This window comes from Anabrus simplex, chromosome 3 (genome assembly GCF_040414725.1).
Source record: "Anabrus simplex isolate iqAnaSimp1 chromosome 3, ASM4041472v1, whole genome shotgun sequence".
In the NCBI taxonomy this organism is placed as follows: domain Eukaryota; kingdom Metazoa; phylum Arthropoda; class Insecta; order Orthoptera; family Tettigoniidae; genus Anabrus; species Anabrus simplex.
The window spans coordinates 275,734,292-275,759,721 of NC_090267.1; the positions used below are offsets into that span (position 1 = coordinate 275,734,292).

Here is a 25,430-nt window from a genome sequence, read left to right on the forward strand (position 1 = left end):
ATTGCAGTAGGTTGCAATAGTTCATTCTACAGTATATTTCTTTGAATATTTCTTTGCCTTTGCTGTATAAATAACAGTGACACTCAAAGTTTTGCGATTACACCACCAGACATGTGGTGCTGCAAAATTCTATTGAGATTTTTATTGATGTCTTACTTTGGAAGGTTTAAAAAATTGTGGATAAATTGTAAGTAGGGCTGTTTCTAAAGTTGATTCAGATCCTTCCTGACGGTCTCTTTAGAATGGGGTTCATTCTAGGAACACGCCAGCTTAAAATTGTAAAAAAACATCAACAAAAACTGATCAATCTTAGGTCAGAGAGAAGTAAAGAAACTCACACTAAAAAAACAAACTCTTAGCAATACCGAAACTAAGCAAACTTTTCACTCCCCAATCAAAAATTTAACCCATGTAATTTTAGAAGAAGACCGGGCGAGTTGGCCATGTGGTTAGGAGTGCACGGCTGTGAGCTTGCATCCGGGAGTTAGTGGGTTCGAATCCCACTGTCGACAGCCCTGAAGATGGTTTTCCATGGTTTCCCATTTTCACACCAGGTAAATGCTGGGGCTGTACCTTAATTAAGGCCATTGCCGCTTCCTTCCAACTCCTAGGCCTTTCCTATTCCATCGTCGCCATAAGACGTATCTGTGTCGGTGCGACGTAAAGCCACTAGCAAAAAAAAATTTTAGATGACAAAGAACTACAGGTTCTCAATAAAGGCCCAAAGCATAATTGGCTAACATCAATGAGATTACACAAAGCGTACTCCTAGGTGAAGTTTCAGACATAGATTCATGAAGAAATGCAATTAAAGAAAGATACCATAAAATATGCAAACACCCCAACAAACACAACTCCTAGGCCTACCACAATAACACCCCTACTCTCCCCTCCGTTCCCGTTCTTGTCCTGCCTACCGGTCAGCTGCTTGACGCGAACACACAGCTCACAGACAGCACACGTACAACAAGACCCAACGGAACCAGCGGGGAGGTTAGTACTTGAAACATTCCAATAACCCTAACATCGTTTCAGCAAGGTTTCTTCAACTTAACAAACCCCCTTTTCTCTTTTTTCGGCCTCCTCAATATAATTATTATCAACAGATAACACAACACTTTATACCAAAATTTAATCAAGGTACAGAGGAGTTTCCCCCGTCAATAGAAATTAGACGGTCCTGTTAGTACTCAAACAGGTACAAATCTCGTATTAGAAGCATCCAATTAAGACTGAACATCTTATTTTATGACCATTCAGTACCAAGGATAAAAACACTTCACATTCAAAAGACGAAGAAGCAGCAAACATAAACAACAAGCGTATTATCATTGTTCGAGTTTTTAAGGATTTTAAAGTTGCTTTAATGCATCATCATTGTCTGTGTCATTTTTTGTATGTTTTAGCTGAAGATGTCTCCAGAAAAAGACTTAACATGTCATAAGATATTTTAAGTGTTAATTATGTCTATATATATAGAATAACATGTCCTTACTGACTGATTCATCATCGCCAAGCCAAAAGTACTGGACATCATCATCATCATCTTCTGCAGTTTCCAGCTGTCGGCCGGGTCTGCTTGGAACATTAGCCTCTCCATCTCCTCTTGTCTTCCCACCACTTCTCCCTAGTCACTCTTGCCCAGTCCTCACCTCTTTTCTGTGCACACTCTTCCACTCCTTTTATCCACCTGTCTCTTGGTCTTCCTCTTGGTCGTTTACCTGTTATCTCCATTTCGAGCATCCTCCTCGGTATCCTTTCCTCTGTCATTCTCTTCATATGTCCATACCAACTAAGTCTAGATGCCTCTGTCCTATTCTGTAGTGGCTCTTCTTTTACTATATCTCGAACCTTCTCATTTCTCATCTTATCCCATCTTGTCACTCCTATCCTGCTTCTCAGAAATTTCATTTCACTTGCCTGTATGCTATTCACAGCTCTCTGCCTCATTACCCAAGTCTCAGCTGTGTACGTCAGAATAGATATATAGTACATCCTGTATATCACCCTATTGCTTCTCTGAGGGATATCCTTGCTTCAAACCAGGCTTCTGACACTTTCCAGGACAGCTCCTGCTTGTCTTCCATGCTTGATTATTTCCTTATCATTTCTTCCACTTTTCTCTATGATACTTCCCAAGTACTTGAAACTCTACCTTCCTAAGCTGTTCCCTCTCGTAGGTCTCTCCTTCTTTCTAGTTGTGATCACTATCTCGCTCTTTTGGGCATTAAATTTCATCCATATTGTTCCACCTCATCTATCCAAGCATCTAACTGTTCCTGGATATCCTCTTCCTTTTCTCCCCAGACTAACAGGTCATCTGCAAACATCATCACTTTCATTTTTCCTTCTCCAACTTTTCTGCCACTTATGTCATTATCTCGTCCATTGTTACTACAAAGAGCAAAGGTGACAGAGCACTAACTTCTTTTAATCCACCTTTTTGCTCAAACCAGCCTGTTCTCTCTCCTCCTATTTTCACACAACTGACACTCCCAATGTACATCTCCTTCACTCTTTCTACGATCTGTTCCTCGACACCTTTTCTCTGTAAGGCTTCCCATACCTTGTTTCTACACACACGGTCATAAGCTTTCTTAAAGTCCATGAAGGCCATCACAAGATCCTTACCCCCTTCGTAATAATGCTCTTGTAGCTGTCTTACTGCGAATATAAGGTCTACTGTAGACCGTCCCGATCTGAAGCCATACTGCTCTTCTCTTAACTTTTCTTCCACCCTCTTTCTGATTCTATTCTCCAGAATCTTCTCAAATACCTTTGCACAGTGGCACATCAATATGACTCCCCTATAGTTCTTAAAATCTTTTCTATTTCCCTTCTTGAAAATGAGCCAACGGCCGTAGCCGTGTTGAAACACCGGATCCCGTGAGATCTCCGAAGTTAAGCAACATTGGGCGTGGTCAGGAGTTGGATGGGTTGCCACATGCTGTTGGTGGGGGGTAAGGGACTGGAGGAGCGGAAAGGAACTGTCAACCTGTCACTTATCCCTTTTACTTCCTCTTTCAATCCATTTCTTAATACCACTCCTACTCCATTTCGCTTTCCTTCATAATTTCCTATCCAGTACAACCAAAAACCATTCCGCAGCACTCTCTTACCCTCACCCCTCCACTTAGTCTCTGTCAGCCCTAGTACCTCCAGTTTTCTTCTTTCCATCATGTCTACGACCTCTTCTGCTTTCCGGTCAGTGTTTGTATATTCATTGTGCCAATTCGTAATCCTGTTCCTCGCCAGGGTCGTCGTCTGTTACATCCGTCCGACTTATCGTTTCTTTGTTTCCTTGAAAGCGAGTTAATATCCATCACCGGCTTGCTAGGCCTGTCGTGACTTCACCAGAGCCCCATTAACCGCCATCTTTTTCAGGATTCCTGTAGGGCCTTCACAGCTACAGTAGTGGTCTCGGGGCACCCACAGTCCCCACTGTACTTCACCCCCACAGGCTATTCCCTACTTGATGATGTTGCCTTTCTCCCACGAAGTGGAGGAGGGGTTGGACTTGTGAAAGAAATGAAATTTTGGGGATACATTTATATTAGAGTGTAGGTGCTCACTAAGGGAGGATTTTTGGATATTCCATCACTAAGGGGGTGAAAATCTGGGTGAATTGTTTAAATGAGTATATCTATATCTCAAAAACTTAAAAGATTACAGACGTAAAAATTGGTAATTGGAATCTCCTCTAAACATAAAGAAATACATATTTTTTTTGTTTTTGGAAAATCCAATTAATAGTGGGTAGAACAGGTGTGACAAATGGGGTGAATTTTAAAAAAGACATATCTACAGTAGAGTATATCTCAGAAACGTTACATGTTACAGATGTGAAAATTGGCATTGAGAATCTCCTGTAAACGTAAAAAAAACCATACACTGTGTGATTAAGAGTATCTAGACACCCCCAAAAACATACGTTTTTCATCTTAGGGGCATTGTGCTGCCACCAACTGCCAGGTATTCCATAGCAGCGACCTCTGTAGTCATTCGACATCGTGAGAGAGCAGAATGGGGCGCTCCGCGGAATTCACGGGCTTCAAACGTGGTCAGGTGATTGGGTGTCACTTGTGTCAGAAGTCTGTACGTGAGATTTCCACACTCCTAAACATCCCTAGGTCCATTGTTTCTGATGTGATAGTGAAGTGGAAACGTGAAGGGACATGTACAGCACGAAAGCGTACAGGCCGACCTCGTCTGTTGACTGACAGAGACCGCCGACAGTTGAAGAGGGTCGTCAAGTGTAATAGGCAGGCATCTATCCAGACCATCACACAGGAATTCCAAACTGCATCACGATCCACTCCAAGTACTGTGACAGTTCGGCAGGAGGTAAGAAAACTTGGATTTCATGGTTGAGCGCCTGCCCATAAGCCACACATCACGCAGGTCAATGTCAAACGACGTCTTGCTTGGTGTAAGGAACGTAAACATTGGACGATTGAACAGTGGAAAAATGTTGTGTGGAGTGACGAAATACGGAACACAATGTGGCGATCCGATGGCAGGGTGTGGGTATGGCGAATGCCCGTGAACGTCATCTGCCAGCGTGTGTAGTGCGAACAGTAAAATTCGGAGGCGGTGGTGTTGTGGTGTGGTCGTGCTTTTCATGGAGGGGGCTTGCACCCCATGTTGTTTAGCGTGGCACTATCACAGCACAGGCCTACATTGATGTTTTAAGCACCTTCTTGCTTCCCACTGTTGAAGAGCACTTCGAGGATAGCGATTGCATCTTTCAACACGATCGAGCATCTGTTCATAATGCATGGCCTGTGGCAGAGTGGTTACACAACAACATCCCTGTCATAGATTGGCCTGCACAGAGTCCCGACCTGAATCCTATAGAACACTTTTGGGATGTTTTGGAATGCCAACTTCGTGCCAGGCCTCACCGACCGACATCACTACCTCTCCTCAGTGCAGCGCTCTGTGAAGAATGGGCTGCCATTCCCCAAGCAACCTTCCAGCACCTGATAGAACATATGCCTGCGAGCTTTCATCAAGGCTAAGGGTGGGGCCAACACCATACTGAATTCCAGCATTACCGATGGATGGCGCCACGAACTTGTACGTCATGTTCAGCCAGGTGTCCGGATACTTTTGATCACATAGTGTAGATAATTTGTTTTCAGAAAGTCTACTTGAGTGGAACTGAAAAAGGGGGTGCATTTTTAAAATGAGCATATCTACAGAACATCTCAATAACTTACCGTATTACAGACATGAAAATTGGTATTTTTAATCTTTTAAAAGGGAAAAAACATGTATATTTTTGTTTTTGGAAGAAACCCTTAAACAGAGGTAAAAAGGCCTGAAAATGGGGTTGAATTCTTTTGATTGGGATAGTGATATCTCAAAAACTGAAGATGTTACAGTCATGAAAATTGATATTTGGAGTCTCCTTTAAAAATAAAGAAGTACATATTTGTTTTCGGACAATCCACTTTCGGGGGGGGCGGAGGGCAGGGTGAAAGAATTGAAAAATTAGTTTAGTATGAGTATGAGGATACTTATACCTCAAAAACTAAAGATGTTGCAGACATGAAAATTGGTATTGGGAATCTCCTTTAAAAATAAAGAAACACGTATTCTTTTGTTTTTGGAAAATGTGCTTAAGGGGGGTGGGGTTAAAAATTGAGAAATTAGTTGAATTATTTGTATGAGTATACTAATAAAACTAAAGATGTTACAGACGTGAAAATTGTTGTTTGGGTTCTCCTTTAAAAATAAAGAAACATGCATTTTTGGGGGAATATCAACTTGGACGGAGGGGGTGGTGTGAGAAAGGAGTTGAATTCTTTTTATGAGGATACATACTCTATCTCAAAAAATGAAGATGTTACAGTTGTGGTGAAGCGTATTTGGATGTTCTCTTATAAATAAAGAAACACATATTTTTTTGTTTTCGGAAATCACGTAAGGGGAGAGCGTGAAAGGAAGTGAAAAAAATTGAATTCTTTTTTATGGGGGACTTATATCTCAAAATGAAGGTTACAGTCGTGAAAAATGGTATTTGAAATATCCTTTAAAAATAAACGTGCATTTTAAGAGGGGATGGGGGTGGAAAAGGGGTTGATTTATTTTTATGAGGATACATATATCTCAAAAACTGAAGATGTTACAGTCATGATAATTGATATTTGGAGACCCCTTTATAAATAAAGAAAAACATATTTTTTGTTTTCAGATAATTCACTTAGGGGGGAGAGTGAGAGGAATTGAAAAAAATTGAATCCCATTTATAGGAATACTTATATCTCAAAAATTGAAGGTTGTAGATGTGAAAATTGGTATTTGGAATCTACTTTAAAAATAAAGAAATAGGCATTTTGGGGTGAGGGGGGCATGATAGTGGAGTTGAATCTTTTTATGATGATACTTATATCTCAAGCTCTGAAGATGTTACAGACATCAAATTTGGTATTTGGAATGAAAATGAAAATCCACAGCCTGTTTCCAGTTATTCGACCAGGTCAGGAATAGAATGATGAAGCCCCCATCTAGCGGTGAGGATAGGAAATGTGCCAGCTGCCGAAGCCTGTCGCACTCCTCTGGGGCAATGATAAATGATTGGCAGATGAAATGAAATGTTAATGGAGAGTGTTTCTGGAATGAAAGATGACAAGGAAAACCACAGTACTTGGAGAAAAACCTGTCCCGCTTCCACTTTGTCCAGCACAAAGCTCACATGGAGTGACCGGGATTTGAACTACGGTATTCAGCGGTAAGAGGCCAGCATGCTGCCACCTGAGCCATGGAGGCTCCTGGTATTTGGAATCTCCTTTAAAAATAAAGAAACACGTATTCTTTCATTTTCAGAAAATTACTTAGGGAGGATGAAAGAGTTGAAAAATGAGTTGAATTATTTGTGTGAGGATACTTATATCTAAATAACCTAAAGATGTTATAGACATGAAAATGGGTATTAGGAATCTCCTTTGAAAACAAAGTTCGACTCCATGGCTAAATGGTTAGCATCCTGACCTTTGGGCACGAGTCCCAAGTTCGATTCCTGGCGGGGTCTGGAATTTAAACCATAATTGGTTAATTTCGCTGACACAGGGGCTGGGTGTATGTGTCGTTTTCATCATCATTTCATCCTCATCACGACGCGCAGGTCGCCTACGGGAGTCAAATCAAAAGACCTGCATCTGGTAAGCCAAACCTGTCCTCGGACACTCCCGGCACTAAAAGCTATACGCCATTTCATTTCTTTAAAAAAAAAATAAAGAGACACATATTTTTTTGTTTTTGGAAAATCAACTTAAGGGGGTTGGGGGTTGAAAATAAGTAAAGAAGGAGTTGAATTCTGTTTCTGAGGATACACAAGAACCTTGTTTATCTGGATTAAGTGGGACCAGAACTGATCCGGATGATCGAAAATCTGGATAATCCAGAAAAATTAAACAACCAATACAGTACATGTTATACTGTATAATATATTAACATAAGTTGTACAGTAATACCTTTTTTCAGTTGTACAAACGAATATATAAGAACATTTTTCTTACATTTACGACTCTGTTTTATGCACTAAAATAATGTGTGAGCCTTTTCTGTTTTACATTTGTATAGCGTTTCTGCACAGCACGATCACAAAGATGTTTTGCTAACATCATTTGTTTTAATGTTGTCAATCTTATGTTAATTTTAAGGACACTTCCTCTAAAGCATTACTTTGTCAATTTATATATTTTTCATCTAAACAGTGTTATGTGGCTGAAGATGTTGATAATATACGAAACATGTACCACTTTTAACCATTAAATTGCATTAAGCAATCATTGTATCGACTAGGTGGAAAATAAATGCTTAATTGTGAATCTATTGAAGTGCGATACGGACCATGAAGCTGATTTTATGTAACATCATTTCTGTCGGTGTGGTTTCAGTCTGGATTTCTAAGCAGGCCATCAGTTTGTCCAGCTGCATTGTTGCATCTCCATGAGTCATTGTTTCTTCTGTTGGAGTCCCGGTTTCATTTTTAAATTCACCATCACTCTCGTCATTACCTGCCGAGGAACAAGAGGCAATAATTTATTCATCTTTCATTATACCGTAGCCTGAATTACAGTCATTTTTCAACCAGTCATTTACGTCGTTAACATCTACGTCCGAGCATCCAAGAATGTGTGCAAATGTGTCAAGGAACTCATAAAAGTCCACAGCTTCCCATTCTCAGTTCCAGGCAAATGCCGGGGCAGTACCTTTGATAGACCACGGCCGACTTGCTTCCAATTCCTGTCCTTAACTATCCTTGGTGGAAAAGACATTGAAGAAGAATCGACCCCATAAAAGAAATACTGTACAAGTAGAAGTACATTTTTATTATTTTCGATCCGGATAAACCGGAGATCTGGATTAATGAGAGCCGGATAAACGAGGTTCTTGTGTACTTATGTCTTAGAAACTGAAGATGTTACAAACATGAAAGTTGGTAATTTGAAACTCCTTTAAAAATAAAGAAAGATGTATTTATTGTTTTCGGAAAGTCTACTTAAGGGGGGAGGGGGGTGGAAAGAAGTGAAGGAGAAGAAGAAGAAGAAGAAGAAGAATTTCAATTCATTTAAAAAACTGAAGATGTTACAGATGTGAAAACTGGTATTTGGAATCTTCTTTAAAAATAAAGTAACACATATCTTTTTGTTTTTGGAAAATCCACTTAAGGGGGGTGAAAATAATTGAAAAAGCGGGTAAATTTTTTTAATGAGGACTGGTATATCTACAGCGTATGTCAAAAGGTTAACATGTTACAGACGTGAGACTTGGTATGTGGAAAGTCCTTTAAAAATACAGGAACATGTATTTTTTTGGAAAAGGCATTTAATGGGGGTGAAAAGGAGTGAAATTTTTTTTTCAACTTGAGAGAAGATTGTTTTTCACATGTACAGTTCTATGTCGCATAGTCATCTTTGCCCCAAAAGGCAATACCTCAAACTGGTTTAGAAAATGTTTCTGGGGTAAATGAAAACTCAATTTTTTGGTGAGTTTTTAGGTTTTTCAGATAATGTCTTAGTACAGTACCGAGGAATGAGTACTTTTAACAAATTTAAAAATCCATGCAAGTGAAGCCACGGGTAACTGCTAGTGGTGGATATAAGAACATTAATTGAAAGGTGGAAACTACCTCTAAATCAAAGTTGAATTAGAGTCAATATAAACCATTACTATGAAATGTATAAACTGCAGCTATGTACAGTTAAAATGTAACATGACTTGCCTATATTTTTCAGAAGAGTCATCAAATAAAATGACTGATTTTCAGGTGATGAGCTGCAAATGTCAGGTCACACTGAAGCAATCACCATGAAAATGCGTGATCCACTGCTGGGAAAAGGTCGCATCTTGTCTTAGCCTTGATAAACTCTTACATCAAATGTGTACCCATCTTCTGTGCAGACTTACGTAGAGTTTAATTCCATTACTTATGTGACGTCTGGCTCCATGGCTAAATGGTTAGCATGCTGGCCTTTGGCCACAGGGGTCCCGGGTTCGATTCCCGGCAGGGTCGGGAATTTTAACCATAATTGGTTAATGCCAATGGCACGGGGACTGGGTGTTTGTGTCGTCTTCATCATCATTTCATCCTCCTCATGACGCGCAGGTTGCCTATGGGAGTCAAATCAAAAAAGACCTGCATCTGGCGAGTCAAACTTGTCCTCGGACACTCCCAGCACTAAAAGCCATACGCCATTTCATTTTTTTTACATGTGACTTGTTCAGAATATATTGCCTGGAAAGCAATCTACCCCTCCACGGCACCATAGACTCATTTACTACAACGTTTCTCCCAGGGGTTAGGGCATTTTGAAAATTTTTCAGAAGCTGGTCTACTAGAGATTTCACTTTGTACGAGGGTAATCCCAAAAATAAAGTCTCCTATTTTTTTAATAAATACAGAATTCTGTTTGTGTGGTTGTTGGTCACAATATTCTGAACAGTGTTTCCCGCACTCGCATATAAACATGCTCACGCCGCGCTGAGGCACTCAGTCTTGGCTTGGCAGACATTGAGAATGGCACTCCTGTTGGATGTTACCGCCAAGTGCATGGAGGTCAAAATTGTTCGTAAGTGGTGTAGAGAGTTTGCAGCTGGTCGGACTGAAATTCACGACGAACAAAGGAGCGGGAGACCATCTATTTCCGTCCAGACAGTCATGAAGGTTGAGCAAAACATGCGTGAATATCGGCGGATCACTCTGGGATGATCTCTGCACTTTGGTTCCTGAGGTTTCCCAAAGCGCCGCTCACAGAATTTTAATGGAAAAGTTGAAATACGGGAAGGTGTGCGCAAGATGGGTGCCAGCACCGACGACAAGGTGAAAGATGAGGTTCACAACTTCCTGAACAGCATGGCGGCGAGCTGGTATGACATGGGCATACAAAAACTGCCACAGCGTCTACAAAAATGCATCGACCGAAATGGTGATTATGTAGAAAAATAGCTAAATGTTCAAGGTGTAAAATGATCTAAAGTAAAGTAGAATTAAACAGGCCTATGTATTTATAAAAGAATAGGAGACCTTATTTTTGGGATTACCTTCATACAGTTTTTCATTTCCCCTGTCTTGGGGCTTCATTATCACACAATGCCAACAGAAGAGAAAAGCTAGGAAGTGATCACAAGCCATAGTGGTCTTTATTACCCTATTTTCATATGAAGGGTTTTTCGATCAATAAAGTGGGAGTTCAGAGACGTAATTTAATCCTGTGGCAAGTAATATCCCCAAAATCTTGGCCATTTCTTCCTCCATGGTATCAGTCCACTTGGATACCCCCCCCCCTTTTTTTTTTTTTTTTTTTTAAATGGTGGACACTTGGCTAACTTTTGTGCAGCAAGTCTGTTTGTTTCGGTTACCATAGTCTGTATAATTTGCTATGTTACAAACATGTTATAAATGTCAGAAGGGCTGTCGAAATTAGTCACAATGTTCACCTGTGAGTCATCACCAAAAAAGGGTGTGCCAACGTCATGCACATCTACCGAACCCCACCTTGGCACATCGTCATCACCAGCAATCTGACTTGGAGAGGTACCACTTGAATTTTCGTTCCCTTAAATAGCTGACCCACATGCTTCAGAGTCACTATCTGTGTCGGAAAATGAGGCACTATCCTGGAGGCTGTATGTAGGGTCATCATTAGGTACTAGAGAGAAATCACCGTCACTATAATCACTTTGTACCAAATAATGAGCAATTCATCCAGGATTCAGTGCTGTCCTAAACCTCTTCCTTTTCTATGTCACCGGTGTGGCAGAATGTGAGGGCTCCACGCTTAAAAGAAGAAACAAGGAGCGTGAACTTACATGTAAATATTTTCTAGGGAAGACAACAAATATGCCAGTAACTACTCCAATAAATAAAACTCTGAAAACTTATCTTCGCTTACCTTAGAGCAATTTAAAAAGGAATAGGTTAGACGAGATGGTGGTACTCTTCGTATTAAACAGCAATCTGCCACGCTAAGCGATTTCCAAGGTGGGGTCCAGTAGGCGGGCATGATGTTGACATACCCATTTTTTGTGATGACTCACAAGTGAACATGGTGACTAAAATTTAGATAGATGATAAAGACGTTGATTCCCATAGGGAACCTGAAATATTTGTTCTGAATGAGTAAATTTATAATACCAATCTTTATCATCTTTATCAACATCTTTATCATCTGATGGCCAGGCAGGCATCAATTTTTGAAAATGAGACAAAGTCTCTCATAGTGCATTGGCACTGTCGGTGGTTCCGAGTAGCCTACGCAGTGGCCTCCACGGTATGCAGTAGCCATGCATCTTCGTAGGTGTGCTGTTTATCAACTGATGAGCCCAACTTAGCACACTGGGGCAAAACGCTGGCAACCAAGAATGAATCAGCCGGAAAATTTATAATGTCCAATAACAGACCAAATATATTGGTATTAAAAATTTAGATAGCCCTTCTGACATTTATAACATGTTTGTAACAATGACAACAATACAAACATAGGGTGGCCCGAAGCGATATGATTGGAAGTATGCAAAAAATTTCCGTCGGGTCACCGATGGGCCGATCAAAACTAGCAGCATGCCTCAATCCTTTGCTTCAATATGAAAATGATGTTGCCATTAGTTATTGGAAATTTGTAACTATGACACAGTTATTTGCTCCACAATTTTGGGACGTTCGCGCTGACGACGCATACAAGTAATATGTTCCGGAACCTAACTGCAAGTAATGTGTTAAAATGGCTTAATGAGTTCAGCAGCCTTCATTAATTTCTGAATATTCACATGTATTTTCAGAGTATGTTAGTAGCATTGTTTGTGCATCATTATAAAGGCAGTATTTTGTAAAAGCAGGATGACAACGTGTCTCAAGAAGATTATTTATGCAACGAAAATGCCTGTAGTGTGATTTTAGCTCCACTAAGTTAATGTACTGTGGTTCTGGTGACCTTATAATTTACATGTTACCTTATTTTACTGGGGATGATCTGGCATTGTTGTCAGACCAGTGCACTTTTGTATAAGTTCTTCTTTTTTTTTTTTTTTTCGTGCAATTCGTCTTACCTTGCACCGACACAGATAGGTCTTCTGGCACTATGGGATAGGAAGGGACTAGAAGTGGGAAGGAAGCGGCCATGGCCTTAATTAAGGTACAGCCCCAGAATTTGCCTGGTGTCAAAATAGGAAACCATGGAAAACCATCTTCAGGTCTGCCAACAGTGGGGTTCGAACCTACTTTCTCCCGAATGCAAGCTCACAGCTGCATGCACCTAACCGTACCACCATCTTGCATGGTTTCTGCTTATATTCTTTGTTATATTGTCTATTCTAGTCTGTATCCACCTCCGTAATTTAATTGTTAATGCTGTTAATTGCCGCACTTGAAGGCTTAGGTTCAATTTCCAGTACTGCCAGAGATTTAAGATTAGCATGAGGGCTAGTATGTGGCTAAGAAGATAAATGCAGCTTACCTCTATTGGGAGTGTGCCTGAAAAGAGCTGCATCACCTCGAGGAATATGAAGACAGTTTATTTTTCATTATTATAGTCTGTGTAATTGTTTTATCTTTTGGACTAGGACATGAAAAGCGTACTAACATTTCTGTAGGTAGTATGGAAAAGCATACTTACTCAATGTCACTCATGCCACAGAGTTCCTACAAAACTGTTATCCAAATTTGCTTTTCTTCTTTGTGAATTATTCCTGTATGTTGTATATCTATTAATCATGTTTCTGTGCTATGTAACTAAAGAGTTGGTCTGTTTTTCAGGTTTTTCTGAATGTAGAAAGGAGTGGTGGGACAGGTATTAATAATGACACTTCTCCCATCATTGCACATACATCATCTGCAGAGGAAGTGGACGTCATTGTTAGTCAAGGAGGAGGTAGCATTATTACCTGATTGAAGATTCGAGCAAATCACAGTGCAGCAAGTTCTCATGTCAACACTGGTGATACAGGCAGCCAACATTCTGTCGTTATTATTGCATCAAGTCAGACTCATTGTGGTCATCACAGCTCTCAGGTTCAAGAGGAAGAAAGCACGTCGGGTTTTAGCCGGTCTAACCCATGTCGAGCTGACACTCGCGATTCTTTTAGTCAAGATGATGTGCAGACAAATGACTGCTCACAGAAAGTGCCACACTCAGTTGTGATCATTTCAGGTGCTCATGAGGGGCATGATAGTGGTCAGCCACCTGGGTCATCTACTCCTTCACAGGATGGTGAACTTGTTCCTAGTAAACTGCTATCCCTATCACTTTCTCTCTTGGTAGCAGCTTTCTTCCAAGCCATTCGCTGCCTCCAAGAGCTGATCGAGGAGACTTTCAGAACTTTACACTGTGATTTGGATGTGGAGTGACAGTAACAGGAGAGTGCATACAAATTTTCTATACAAATTTTTAAAAAATATTGACTTTATATAGGTAAAATTATTATCGCCTCTGAATTAGAAAACTGTTAACTTGTGATATTTATATGTACAGTATATGCTTATAGTTCTTCTTTAGCTTTAACTTAAAGTATTATATTTATTCTGTTATGTACTGAGAATCAGTATATCTTCTAACAGCCAGGGTTGTAGTCAAAGGTTGTACACTAAACAGTCATTGCTTGGTTATTAGACTTAAGGATGTATACTGATAAAATTATCATACTCTTTTAAAAAGTATTGGTTATTCCTTAAGCAGAAGTGGCAGGGTAGAAACACTATACAAAGGAGCAATGTACGAGGTTTGTCCGGAAAATACGTATAAAAGTTGAATAATAACTTTATTTGACAATTATTCAGGTATTACAATATGGTCTCCTTCAAAGTACTCTCCCTGAGACAAGATGCACTTCTGCCAACGCCGTTTCCACTGTTGATAACATTGTTGAAAGTCTTCAGTTGTGATGCTGTTCAGTTGCCGTGTCGTTTCTCCCTTGATAGCTTCCACATCACCCAAGTGCCGCCCCTGAAGCACCATTTTGCATTTCGGGAACAGGAAGAAGTCACAAGGGGCTAAATCGGGTGAATAAGGCGGGTGGTCTGTCACGGTGATTGAGCTTCGGGCCAAAAACTCATGCACAACGAGCGACGTGTGAGCGGACGCATTGTCGTGATGAAGGATCCACCTGCCCCCTTGTGCCAAATCCGGTCGAACTCGGGCCACACGAGCTCTGAGACTTGATGTTGATGCGCTGTTCCTCAATCAGAGAGAGCTCCATACCGACGGCAGGTGAAAACGGGTAACTTTCAACAAGCAGCTGCACACTGCTACTGACACGCAGAGCTCTCCGACTCGAACTGAGCGTTGAGAAGATTGGCGACAACAGCAGTGCCACCTGGCGGCGCCTCCACGATACGTGATACGTTACCCCGACGGATTTATACGTATTTTCCGGACAAACCTCGTATTGACTGTTGTTTCCTTCCATTTCAATGAATTTTATTGTTCCAGTTGATGCTTATTTTCTCTAACCTTAACATACTACAGAGAAATCTCAGGTTACTGTTGTTCCTTGGTGTTTTTTTTTTTTTTTTGCTGTCATGGTGAAAAATTCATTTGATCAGTGGTAAATTTTCAACAGTTTAGTGTTTTGTAATTTAAGGTATTATTTGGATTTAAATGATACTGATAAGATCTGAATAAATGTAAGAAGTCAGGGATGAAGAGGGATGTTTATCTTTCCCTATATAGTTACCAGTTAAAAGTGAGTATTCATAATATTGGTCTTAATGGCAGCAAGTTCATTGGCTATTGTCTGCACTTGATAATATTTCTTGTTATCTATTTTATCATCTATTTGATTTTCCTTAGGAATGTTAATTGTTGCCATCATACTTTGTTAATTAGTTCCTTAGCTATAGGTCAGAGAAGTAGCAAGCCAGGCTGTTGCATTGCACATTTTATTTTTTTATTTGAGGATTTCTTTCTCATCTTCTCAGAATGTGGACAAGTAGCAAATACAGTAGAAGTCTGTTATAGCGGGAATTCACAACAGCGGAAAATTTACTTGTTATAGCGGATTGTCGTTATATCCGACTTTTGTATAAAAGTCGGAAAAACCCCCATACACATTAAAATCATTATGAAATGGCAAAAAGTTTGTTCAAAACGTGCGTTTCCGCGGATGATATCCACACTATAGCTTACTTGTTTGTTATTTTTCGAAATCCGATACTGCGTGAAAGTGTATGTTTACCATCATTCTTAAAAAATTACAGTACCGTACTTCTCCAAATCCATGATGAACCCCACTTTTTCCATAAAAAAAATTAAATCAGGCTCAAAAAGTGCTTTGTAAAATCATACGAATGCTTGGTGTGAAAATGGGAAACCTTGGAAAACCATCTTTAGGCCTGCCAACAGTGGTGTTCAAACCCACCCTCTCCTGAATGCAAGATAACAGCTACATGGCCCTAATCGCTCAGCCAACTCACTCAGTGAAAAGAAAAATACAAGTGTTTTTGGAAAACAGGCTCTGCCTTCTCACAATATGATTCAAATCCAGTTCATGTGCAATTTTAAAACTAAAAATCACATTCCTGATTCATCAAGATAACACGCTTTGGTTGCCCATCACGAGTCAAGACGACTGGGTAACTTGACCATGAAAGGTGCTATTACTATTAATAATAATAATAATAATAAATATGTTATCAAAATATAAGACTTTTCCATACAGAAAATTTTATCACAAATGTACACTTTTAGCCTCAAACAAAATACAGTAGAAGTCTGCTATAGCAAGTACGGCATATAACGAGAACCCCATTATACCGACAGTGTTTTGCTGTCCCTTCAAAATTCCTATATTAAACTGTGTATCATCCTTCGGTTACAGCGAGAGCCCTATCACTGAGACATCCGTGAATTCGAGCGATTAAGCGTGCGCGATTTTTTCCATTACCGATATTTATGCACCCCAGCGATTATGTTGCATGCAATCTATTATCTTCAGTATCGTTTCCTCACTATGTCTACTAGCAAGTTCTCTCGTCGACATTCGAAGGCGATCTCGGAGTCGATTAGTAATACCCGTCAACTGCTGTTCTGTAAAGAAAATTTGAATTGAAAGAGAACATATTTTCGTAATAAACATGTAAATAACGTGTCCGACAAAAGTTCTTAACTCATTAAAAATAAAGGCTGACTAAATGATCACTTAATTTGAATGATAAAAACTGCAATTAAGTAAAAATGGGATTCACCTCGAGATACGGTAGAGTGCATAATTGATTTCAGAGGTTAGTTTATATTCCTCGCATCTGGTTAAATTATGAAAAGGTTATTATCATGTACATTTATAGCGAGAAGTTTATCATTTCTCTACTGGTGCTTGAAGTATGTTTTCGTCATGTATAGTACGGTTAGGTTAGGATAGCTGATGCTGTTTGAATAAGGAAACGGAAACGTTTGCCACAAAATGCGATCGATCATCTTTGGTACGGTATAGTTTTCTCATTATGTGCATTTGTGAGCTCTCTCGTCGACATTGAATGCTATGTTGGAGTCGATTAGTAATACCCAACAACTGCTGCTCTGTAAAGAAAATTTGAAATGAAAAAGGATACTGTAACAAGTTTTCGTAATAAATACGTAAATAACGTGGCCAACAGCAGTTGTTAATTCATTGAAAATAATGGCTGAAGTAAACGATGTCTTAATTTTAATGTTATATACTGAAATTAATTAAGAATGTGATACACCTCAAGATATGGCAGAGTAGGCCTACAATATTGATTTCAGAGATAGTTCATATTTTCTCGTGTCTAGTTAAATTTTGGAAAGGCTGTTCACATGTAAATTTTTAACGAGGATAACTCATTTTTCTACGTGTGTTTCAAATATGTTTTCATGACACTTTTACGGTTAGGTTAGGTTAGGTGACGCCATTTGAAGAAGGAAACTCTGGAGTGATACCGTATTTCTCCGAATCTAAGACGGTTTTTTTTCTCCTCAGAATCTCATGCAAAAAATCAACGGTTGTCTTGCATTCGCGGCCTAACAGTAATGAGTACCACTGGTAACTACCGTGGTAACCACGCTGCTTCTTTTCACCCCTGCACGCACACACAAAATTCGCTGAGAATAAACGACCGCCTCTTTATTATACATCGCTAGCCGTGACAACCAGTTGTACGGTGCCTGTGTGTAACATCACTGGATCTCGGGAAATAGTGAAGAGAGAATGACATTCTATTAGCCTCTACAAAAACATTTCTCAAACCTGCAGAATGGCATCAAAACATGCAAGCCTTCGAATTCTTAGAAAGGCAACTCAGTGCCAGAGTTATAGCGCGTCTACTGCATCTGACTCTTAGTAAATTAAGTTTTATAGACAGCAGGAATATTTTCGTGATGGATAGTTATAAAGATACGTGGAACAGGTATTGCCGGAAAATCTTCAGCGGGTTCTCGTCGATATTATGATGCCAATTTTAAGTTAAGTTGAAGATCAACGAACGAGTTTATTGCGCCATGGTATGGCCATTCGACCCTTGCATTTTTTCGTGCACATACCTCACAATTTCATTTTCGACTTCTTTAAAACGTCCTTCTTGCGGCCCACTGATGGCATATTTTGTTCAGTACACATTTTTTTAAGCTATCTTTCTCTTCACGCTGACGCCAAATATTGGCTTTACTTAGGCCTATGCCATATTTTCTTGCGGCTGCACAATTATTCTACATTGGTGTGATATTTATCTGCCTACAAGAAGTCCCCGTCAGTGAGAAATACACTCTTTGCTTATAAGCAGTGGTTCTACCTTTTTATCCAGTCTGTCACAACAAGCTCCCTCTCTGCTTCCTTTCCCTTCATCATGCGCTAGAAGCTGTCAATGAATTTCAGGTAGGTCCACTAACTAGCTTTGTTTTTTATTTTACACCAATATTGGTCCTTGTTAAACTGGAAAGAAACTCTTGTCTTTAGGAGCTTATTTACTGTAAATTCGTAATACATGCAAGAGATTACACACTGAACTGAATTAAAATACTCACCATAAGCAGCTTTCCGCCACTTTTGAAAATTCGCAAGCAGACTTAGCAGATTTCTGAGCTTGAAAGTGTTTCCGGATTTCCTTACCCTGAAGAAGAATCGACACTTAGAGAAATGAAAACCTTTTGTTTTGGGCAGGCTTAAAAAATGCTCAACGCTGGGTGTTTTATTGTACCCCAATCTACAACCTGGAATTAAACAGAATGGCTTAATTATTATTTAACAAACACGTATAACACACTATTGCTTGATATCTCGCACAAGGAACATTACTGATGCTGTATTCATCTTTCGGCACGGATAGAAACTCAGTTGAACATACTTCATGCCTACATCTCATGTACTAACTTATTGCTTGGAAATGCAAACGTGTTTGACAATTGGCAGTATCGCTTGCTGTAGTGGAAGCCATTTCTTTTCAGTTTCAACTTAATTAATCCGTAACTATATTGAATACTCATAATAGAATATCGCTTGCTACGCTCGCTGGCGGCTGGCCCATTTTTCATCTATATGAATGCCCTAATAGAGGAATGGCGATATACAAGACACAGATCCATCCAAATTAAAAGAAAATTCAGACAGCTGGATGCCATATTGTTTGCCATTGACTTAGCATCGTTAGTAACATTGGAAGATGAGATACAAAGATCTGTATTCAATATTCAGAATGTCTCTTCAAAATTCAACGTGAGTAGGGCCTATGTTTTATTCATTGAACAGCAGGCTACACATAACGGGATGATCAGTGAAGTGGTCTCAGTAATTGTCAGCTTATTATGAGATGATGTGCTTAGTGTATATTATTTAGAGGTCAGGTATGAAAGCTTTTTTTTAAAAAAGCTCATTGACCCTGAAAAGATAATCATGGGAGATGATATGCTTAGTGTATATTATTCAGAGGTAAGGTATGAAAGCATTTAAAGAAAAGTTCATTAACCCTAAAAAGACTATTGTGAAAGAAGTAACAGAGGGGAAGAGTGACTTTACTATGGGAATACATGGCAGACAGGGACAAAAATCTGTAATTAACACAGTAACCACATTGATATCATGTACTGCCTCCATTCCTCCACCCAAGCATCCTGTGGCACCGAACACTATCAGGGATGCCAGCAAGTAGTGATACTCCCTGTGCGAGCCACAGGTTGCTCCTAACCAAACTCTAACCTAACCCTGTCATTATTAGAAATTTTGTCACAAACTGTAATCTAACCATCTCTATTAGAAATTATACCATGCCAATAAGTTGCTCCTAACCAAACTCTAACCTAACCCCATCATTATTAATAATTTTGTCACAAACTGTAATCTAACCAACTCTATTAGAAATTATACCATGCCAATAAGTTGCTCCTAACCAAACTCTAACCTAACCCCATCATTATTAATAATTTTGTCACAAACAGTAATCTAACCATCTCTATTAGGAATTATGTCATGCCAATAAGTTGCTCCTAACCATACTCTAACCTGACCCCGTCATTATTAGTAATTTTGTCACAAACAGTAATCTAACAATCTCTATTAGGAATTATGTTATGCCAAAGTCGCTCCTAACTAAACTCTAACCTAACCCCGTCATTATTAGTAATTTTGTCACAAACAGTAATCTAACCATCACTATTAGTAATTATGTCATGCCAATAAGTTGTTCCTAACCAAACTCTAACCTAACCCTCTCACTATTAGTAATTTTAGCACAAACAGTTATATAATCATCACTATTAGTAATTTTTTCACTAAACAGTAACCTAACCCCTTTAGTAATTCTGACACTTATAAGATTTAAGGTCTCTGAGCATCCTCACTGAACTCTAACCTAACCGTATCGCTATTAGTGCTTTCCAGCAAAACAGAATCTAACCTGTCACTAAAAGTAACCATCACGGGTTGATAGTGGGGCCCCACAGGCTCTCTGGAGTTGTTATGATGAACAGTAATGTTTGTCCACACTGTGCTTAGTGCACTATGCATTTGTTATAGTGGCAGCCATATAAAACCACCATCCAGCGATGGAGGAGTTGAGATGGTTGTCTTTGGACAACAAACTTATCCTTCCTTTCTGTTTACCTTTTTCCAGCTTGAGAGTGTTGTCTGTACTCTGCCATTTTTAGCTAAATTTGTTTATGTGAAATTTTCACTTAATCATCTTCTCCAGATCTTCTATATGATGGTCTTGCCAGGTTGCATATGACAGAGGAGTTAATGAATATAGGAGACCTTACAAAGTGTTGTTTTTAAAATTTGACATAAGATACTAAATATGACTACAGCCCTGCATATTGCTTTACATATATTTTACAACCCAAACAGAATTCAGTGGCATTCTTACATGTGTATTGGGAGTATTATAAACAACATTTCTTACCACATTGCACATGTGTCAACATATATTTTATGATCCATATGGGATCCACACTGTTGTAAAGTTAATCTAAATTTGTTACAAATGACATTCTCATATCCTCTGAAAGAATTTTGCACTTTATGTTGAGAATATTTTTGGCTGTTTTTGAAGTATTGATTTATTTTTTTGTATTCTTAGGTTAGTTGTTCTAGTATTCAGTCATGTTCCTTATTATGTTCCAGTCTAATATCTTTATCATAAAATAAATGAGTTTCATTTCCTTTGTGATTCATTCATTCATTCATTCATTGTTGTAATTCTGAGCAATTACGTTTTACAAAATTGAGGTTTTGGAGCTATTTGAGAATTTTACTTATTTATACCAGTTTTGTGAAGCAAGGGATGTATTCCTATAGTGATTGTTGTATGACTTTCATTAGAAAAAGAGAATAAGAAATTTTATATTCACTAGATTAGTGAACTATTATTCTTTGTATTCACCACCGACACATATACCGTCTGTCTGGAAAGTTACAGGACTCATATTTTTGTAGAGATGTTTGGGGAGGCACGTTGTCATTCAACATAAAGAAATCTTTCCCAGGCCACCATTCTGGTTGAACACATTGGATCCTGTTGCAGAGGTGCTCAAGTGCTCTCAAGTAATAATGAGAAGTCACCATAGTGCCCTTGGGAATGAATGTGAGTCATACCCTGAGCATTGAGAAATGCAATGAAAATGACCTTTATCGCCGAGTTCATCTTTTACACTTCCAATGGAAGAAGCTTATCAATTTGGCATTTTGTGCTTATATGTGTTTATATATTTTCATAGAAGGGAATTGTCACCGTTATTCATTTCAATCACTGTGTGGAACAGATTTCAAGCATAGTTTCTTCTTCAGTACATAGCAGACATTGTCATGAACCACTGCTTTAAAGTTAGTGAACTTTTCTGCAGTCATTTTTCACATATGATGGCAGTCATTGACAAAATTACCACAAATTAATTTGATGTTCACATATTTTGAACTTGCAGTAGGGTGCCCTAACCTTGCATCATTTTCAAGCAACTCTCGGTCTTCTTTGAACCTTTTGTATCAATGTGAAGAATTTTCATTGGCTTATATGTTTCTGTTGCTGTTTTATTAAATTTGAAATTCAATATGATGACTGTCCTCTGTTCCCTCACAACTTTTTAACAATGCAAGAAATATAAACACACCATCAAGCCCACTGTTTACCATAAATGGGCTGTTTCTAACTCGGCCACATGCATGGTCACAGCTGAATGTTACTACTACTTGATTCTTCTGTTGTCCAACGTATGATGTCACTTGTAGATTAGAAAAAAATCAATCCCCAAACTTTCTAGACAGGTAACATATTGTTTATTTTAAATGTGACTCATTTTTTCTCTTCTATACATTTTTCCTAGGAAGTGGCCATGTCTGTACTACGTATCCCATGTCACTACAGTTACTAAATACTGGCTGATAAGAACTCCTTGGGATGGAGAAAGAGGTCAATGTTGCTATATACAGTAAAACCTGTCTATAACAGACATCTTTAGGAGCGAAAAAATTGTCCATTATGAAGAGCTGTCTGCCCGAGAGAGGGTATGAAACCGGTACCATTAAATATAAGTTGGATCACAATAACCCAGGTATTGTACGCATTAAAAACTCTCATAAATAATTGTACATAGTATTGTACAATATACACTACTCTAGACCTACTGTACTCACATGAGAAAGTTGTAGATGCACTGCTGCAGCTGCGATGTATCAAAGATACAAAAGCACTTCTATGGAAACATCTATTGAGCATACTGTACACTATTACAGTTCACCATGTTAAAATTAAGAACATACGAGTTTTTGAAACTTTAAATCAATTTGTACATGTAGCAATCTCTATTAAAAATTAGCACTTGAAAAAATCCTTAATATTAGTTTGTTTTGTCCACTTCAGTTTAGCAATGATATTTTCACTGTATGCAATTAAATCCTGTCAAATTTACACCTTTATCATCTTTTTTAAAATAATAGAATACTTTCAGTTGCTTAACAAAGCCAAGAGCCTGACTACGAGGTTATTAGCAGCACATTAATTTCCATATTTTCTTCAAAATCATTATTAGCATCACCTTCACTGCTGCTTTCATCTCAATCATTTTTGTCCTCCTTTCCTTGGATTGATTGAGGAATCATTTTCGTGTCTTCACTCTCACACTCTGTTAGAATATCTGAATCAATTTCAATATAAGTGTTCACTTCTACCCTGTAACTTGCTGCATTATATATCTGTTGTATTGCTTCCGTGTTGTCAGAAATATCAGGTTCTATTTCAGAATGTCCACCACTAGCAGGAAATCCAGCTTTCAGAAAGCAGTTATGAACTGTTGAAGCTGTAATATTTTTTCATGCATTTGTTATCCACAAATTGCTAGGAGAATATTCAGTCCCTTTATCAGTGTGTGAAGGGTTACATTCCCATTAAGTTATGATATAATGTGCTTCATCACTAACTGTCTGTACGTAGCCTTGAAGGTCCGGATCACTCCTTGGTCAAGCGGCTGAGAAACTGATGTTACATTTGGTGAGAAAAAGACGATCTTCACACTTTGCAAATTAATTGTATCCAGATTTGATGCTGCATTATCGAGGAATAATAACACTTTTCGCTCCTTGTGTATCATTTTGCTGTCTAATTGTCAGTCTTTTCCATAAGTACAACGATTTCCTTTGAAACACAGTTTTCATATGTTATTATTTTCAAATCCGTATTGATAGTTCGACAATCACAATTATAGGGTTGGGAGTTTCCATCTGATCAATACTTGTTATAATTACAAGAGTATGAATTTACATTAAAAATTATATCACAATACTAGTTTTGATCTCATAAGAGATCATTTTCAACTGCTGAAGATTTCATGAACATCAAGTAACAAAACAGCAAATACATCAATTTAAAACATTACTCGGGTATGAAACCGTGGAACATTCACTATGTCAACATCCTTAGTTTTACAGATCTTGCATTGGCCGTGCATGGTTGAGAAGCAAATTTCAATAGCAATTCACAATTGATTGTTCATTCATCTGTCATAAATATTGTATATTTAATTCATAGGGACAAAGGTAAATGAAATGGCATATTTTGTGTACCAATCAATCAAGGATTATTGCATAGAGGGGCAGTCTTGGATGCAAAGAAACAGGTAGTAATTTCTTTCCAAGTGTGCCTTTACATATGAATCTCTTATTTATAAACTGTCGTAATCTCAATAATACATTTTTTTTTTCTTTCTCATGCTTATTGAAACTAGCATAATTGATTCATCTGATATTTCAGATGCAAGTAATGCATATTTCTGTTTACCTGGGGTATGCATGTGATATTAATTTTTGAAAGATCCAGTCATTTTAGCTGTATATTCTGCTTGTGCTTTTCCTAAAATCTGAAATAAATAACAGTGAATTCTGTTTGGTGGAAAATTCCCATCATTATTCTATACAAAGGAAGTAGATTTATTATGATTTTTTCTTAATTACTTAAAGAATTGTCTGTTACATGAACTGTATTTGTGTTGAAAGAAATAATGTGTAAAAATTACATTGGTAATGGTATTCTATTTTGTACTTAAACAATCATGAACATATTGTACAAGTAATGGATGCACTGTTCTTTTTTCAAATGTGAACAAGTTTCTTGGGTTTAAGAGCTATTTATTGTTATCTGTAAAAAAAAAAAGGAAGTTGTGGAACAGATGTTATAATGTGTACAAATGTGTTGCTTTTGTACAGCCCTCTCATAAATTTGCATAAACATGCTTAAAGCTTTTTATTAATTACTTTTACAGTGAAACTCCTACTTTAAAGATCTTGTAAGAATATTATATTTTTTCTGAAGTGTGAGGTTTTAAATTTAATATATTTATATAGAATATTAAGCTGGCATTTACCAAGAGGCCGCAGGTTCAATTCCCAGCCAGGCCAGTAATTTTTATGTAGATCTGTGGGCTGGTTTGAGGTCCACTTACTCTGTGTGAGAGCAATTGAGGAGCTATTTGATGGCAAGATAGCTGCCTTCGTCTAGAAAGCTAAGAATAATGGCCAAGAGGATTTGTCATGCTGACCATGCATTGCCTCTTATTCTGCAGGCCTTGAGGCTGGCAACAGTCTTGTAGTAAGCCATGGTCCATTAGGGCAGAACTGCCATGTGGTTTGGTATTTTTCTTTTTTAAAATATGAAATTGTGTTGAATATGTCTTCATGATGTTTGGTTGAATCATCGTCGCGTATCAACCCAGCAAGTGCAAAGAGTCGATATTTTTGACAACTCCTACTGCTCTGTAGTGCCAAGGTTGAAAAATTTGGTGTTTAGTTAGACAACACCTCTGTGTTTTATCAGTGACTTATAGTGGCATTTCATTGTACTACCTTCAAATGTAAGATCTCACCCACCCACCCACCCAAATTTTCTCACCTTTTAAGTTGCTGGTATTCCCCAGCACTATTTCCGCCATCAGGGTTGATATTAACTTAACCTTGATCAGTCTCCTACCCTTCACTTTCCCCACTCTACATACATCGTC

The 25,430-nt window shown here is 38.5% G+C and overlaps 1 protein-coding gene across 1 annotated transcript in view; it reads left to right on the forward strand.

The window, feature by feature from the left end:
* The window catches only part of LOC136867222 (DNA damage-regulated autophagy modulator protein 2), a 72,696-nt gene extending 58,483 nt beyond the window's left edge, over positions 1-14,213 (forward strand). The window contains exon 7 of the mRNA XM_067144360.2: positions 13,262-14,213. Within this exon, the coding sequence (XP_067000461.2) occupies positions 13,262-13,393 (132 nt within the window). The 3' untranslated portion in view covers positions 13,394-14,213. The remainder of the gene's footprint in view (positions 1-13,261) is intronic.
* The last annotated feature ends 11,217 nt before the right edge of the window (positions 14,214-25,430 follow it).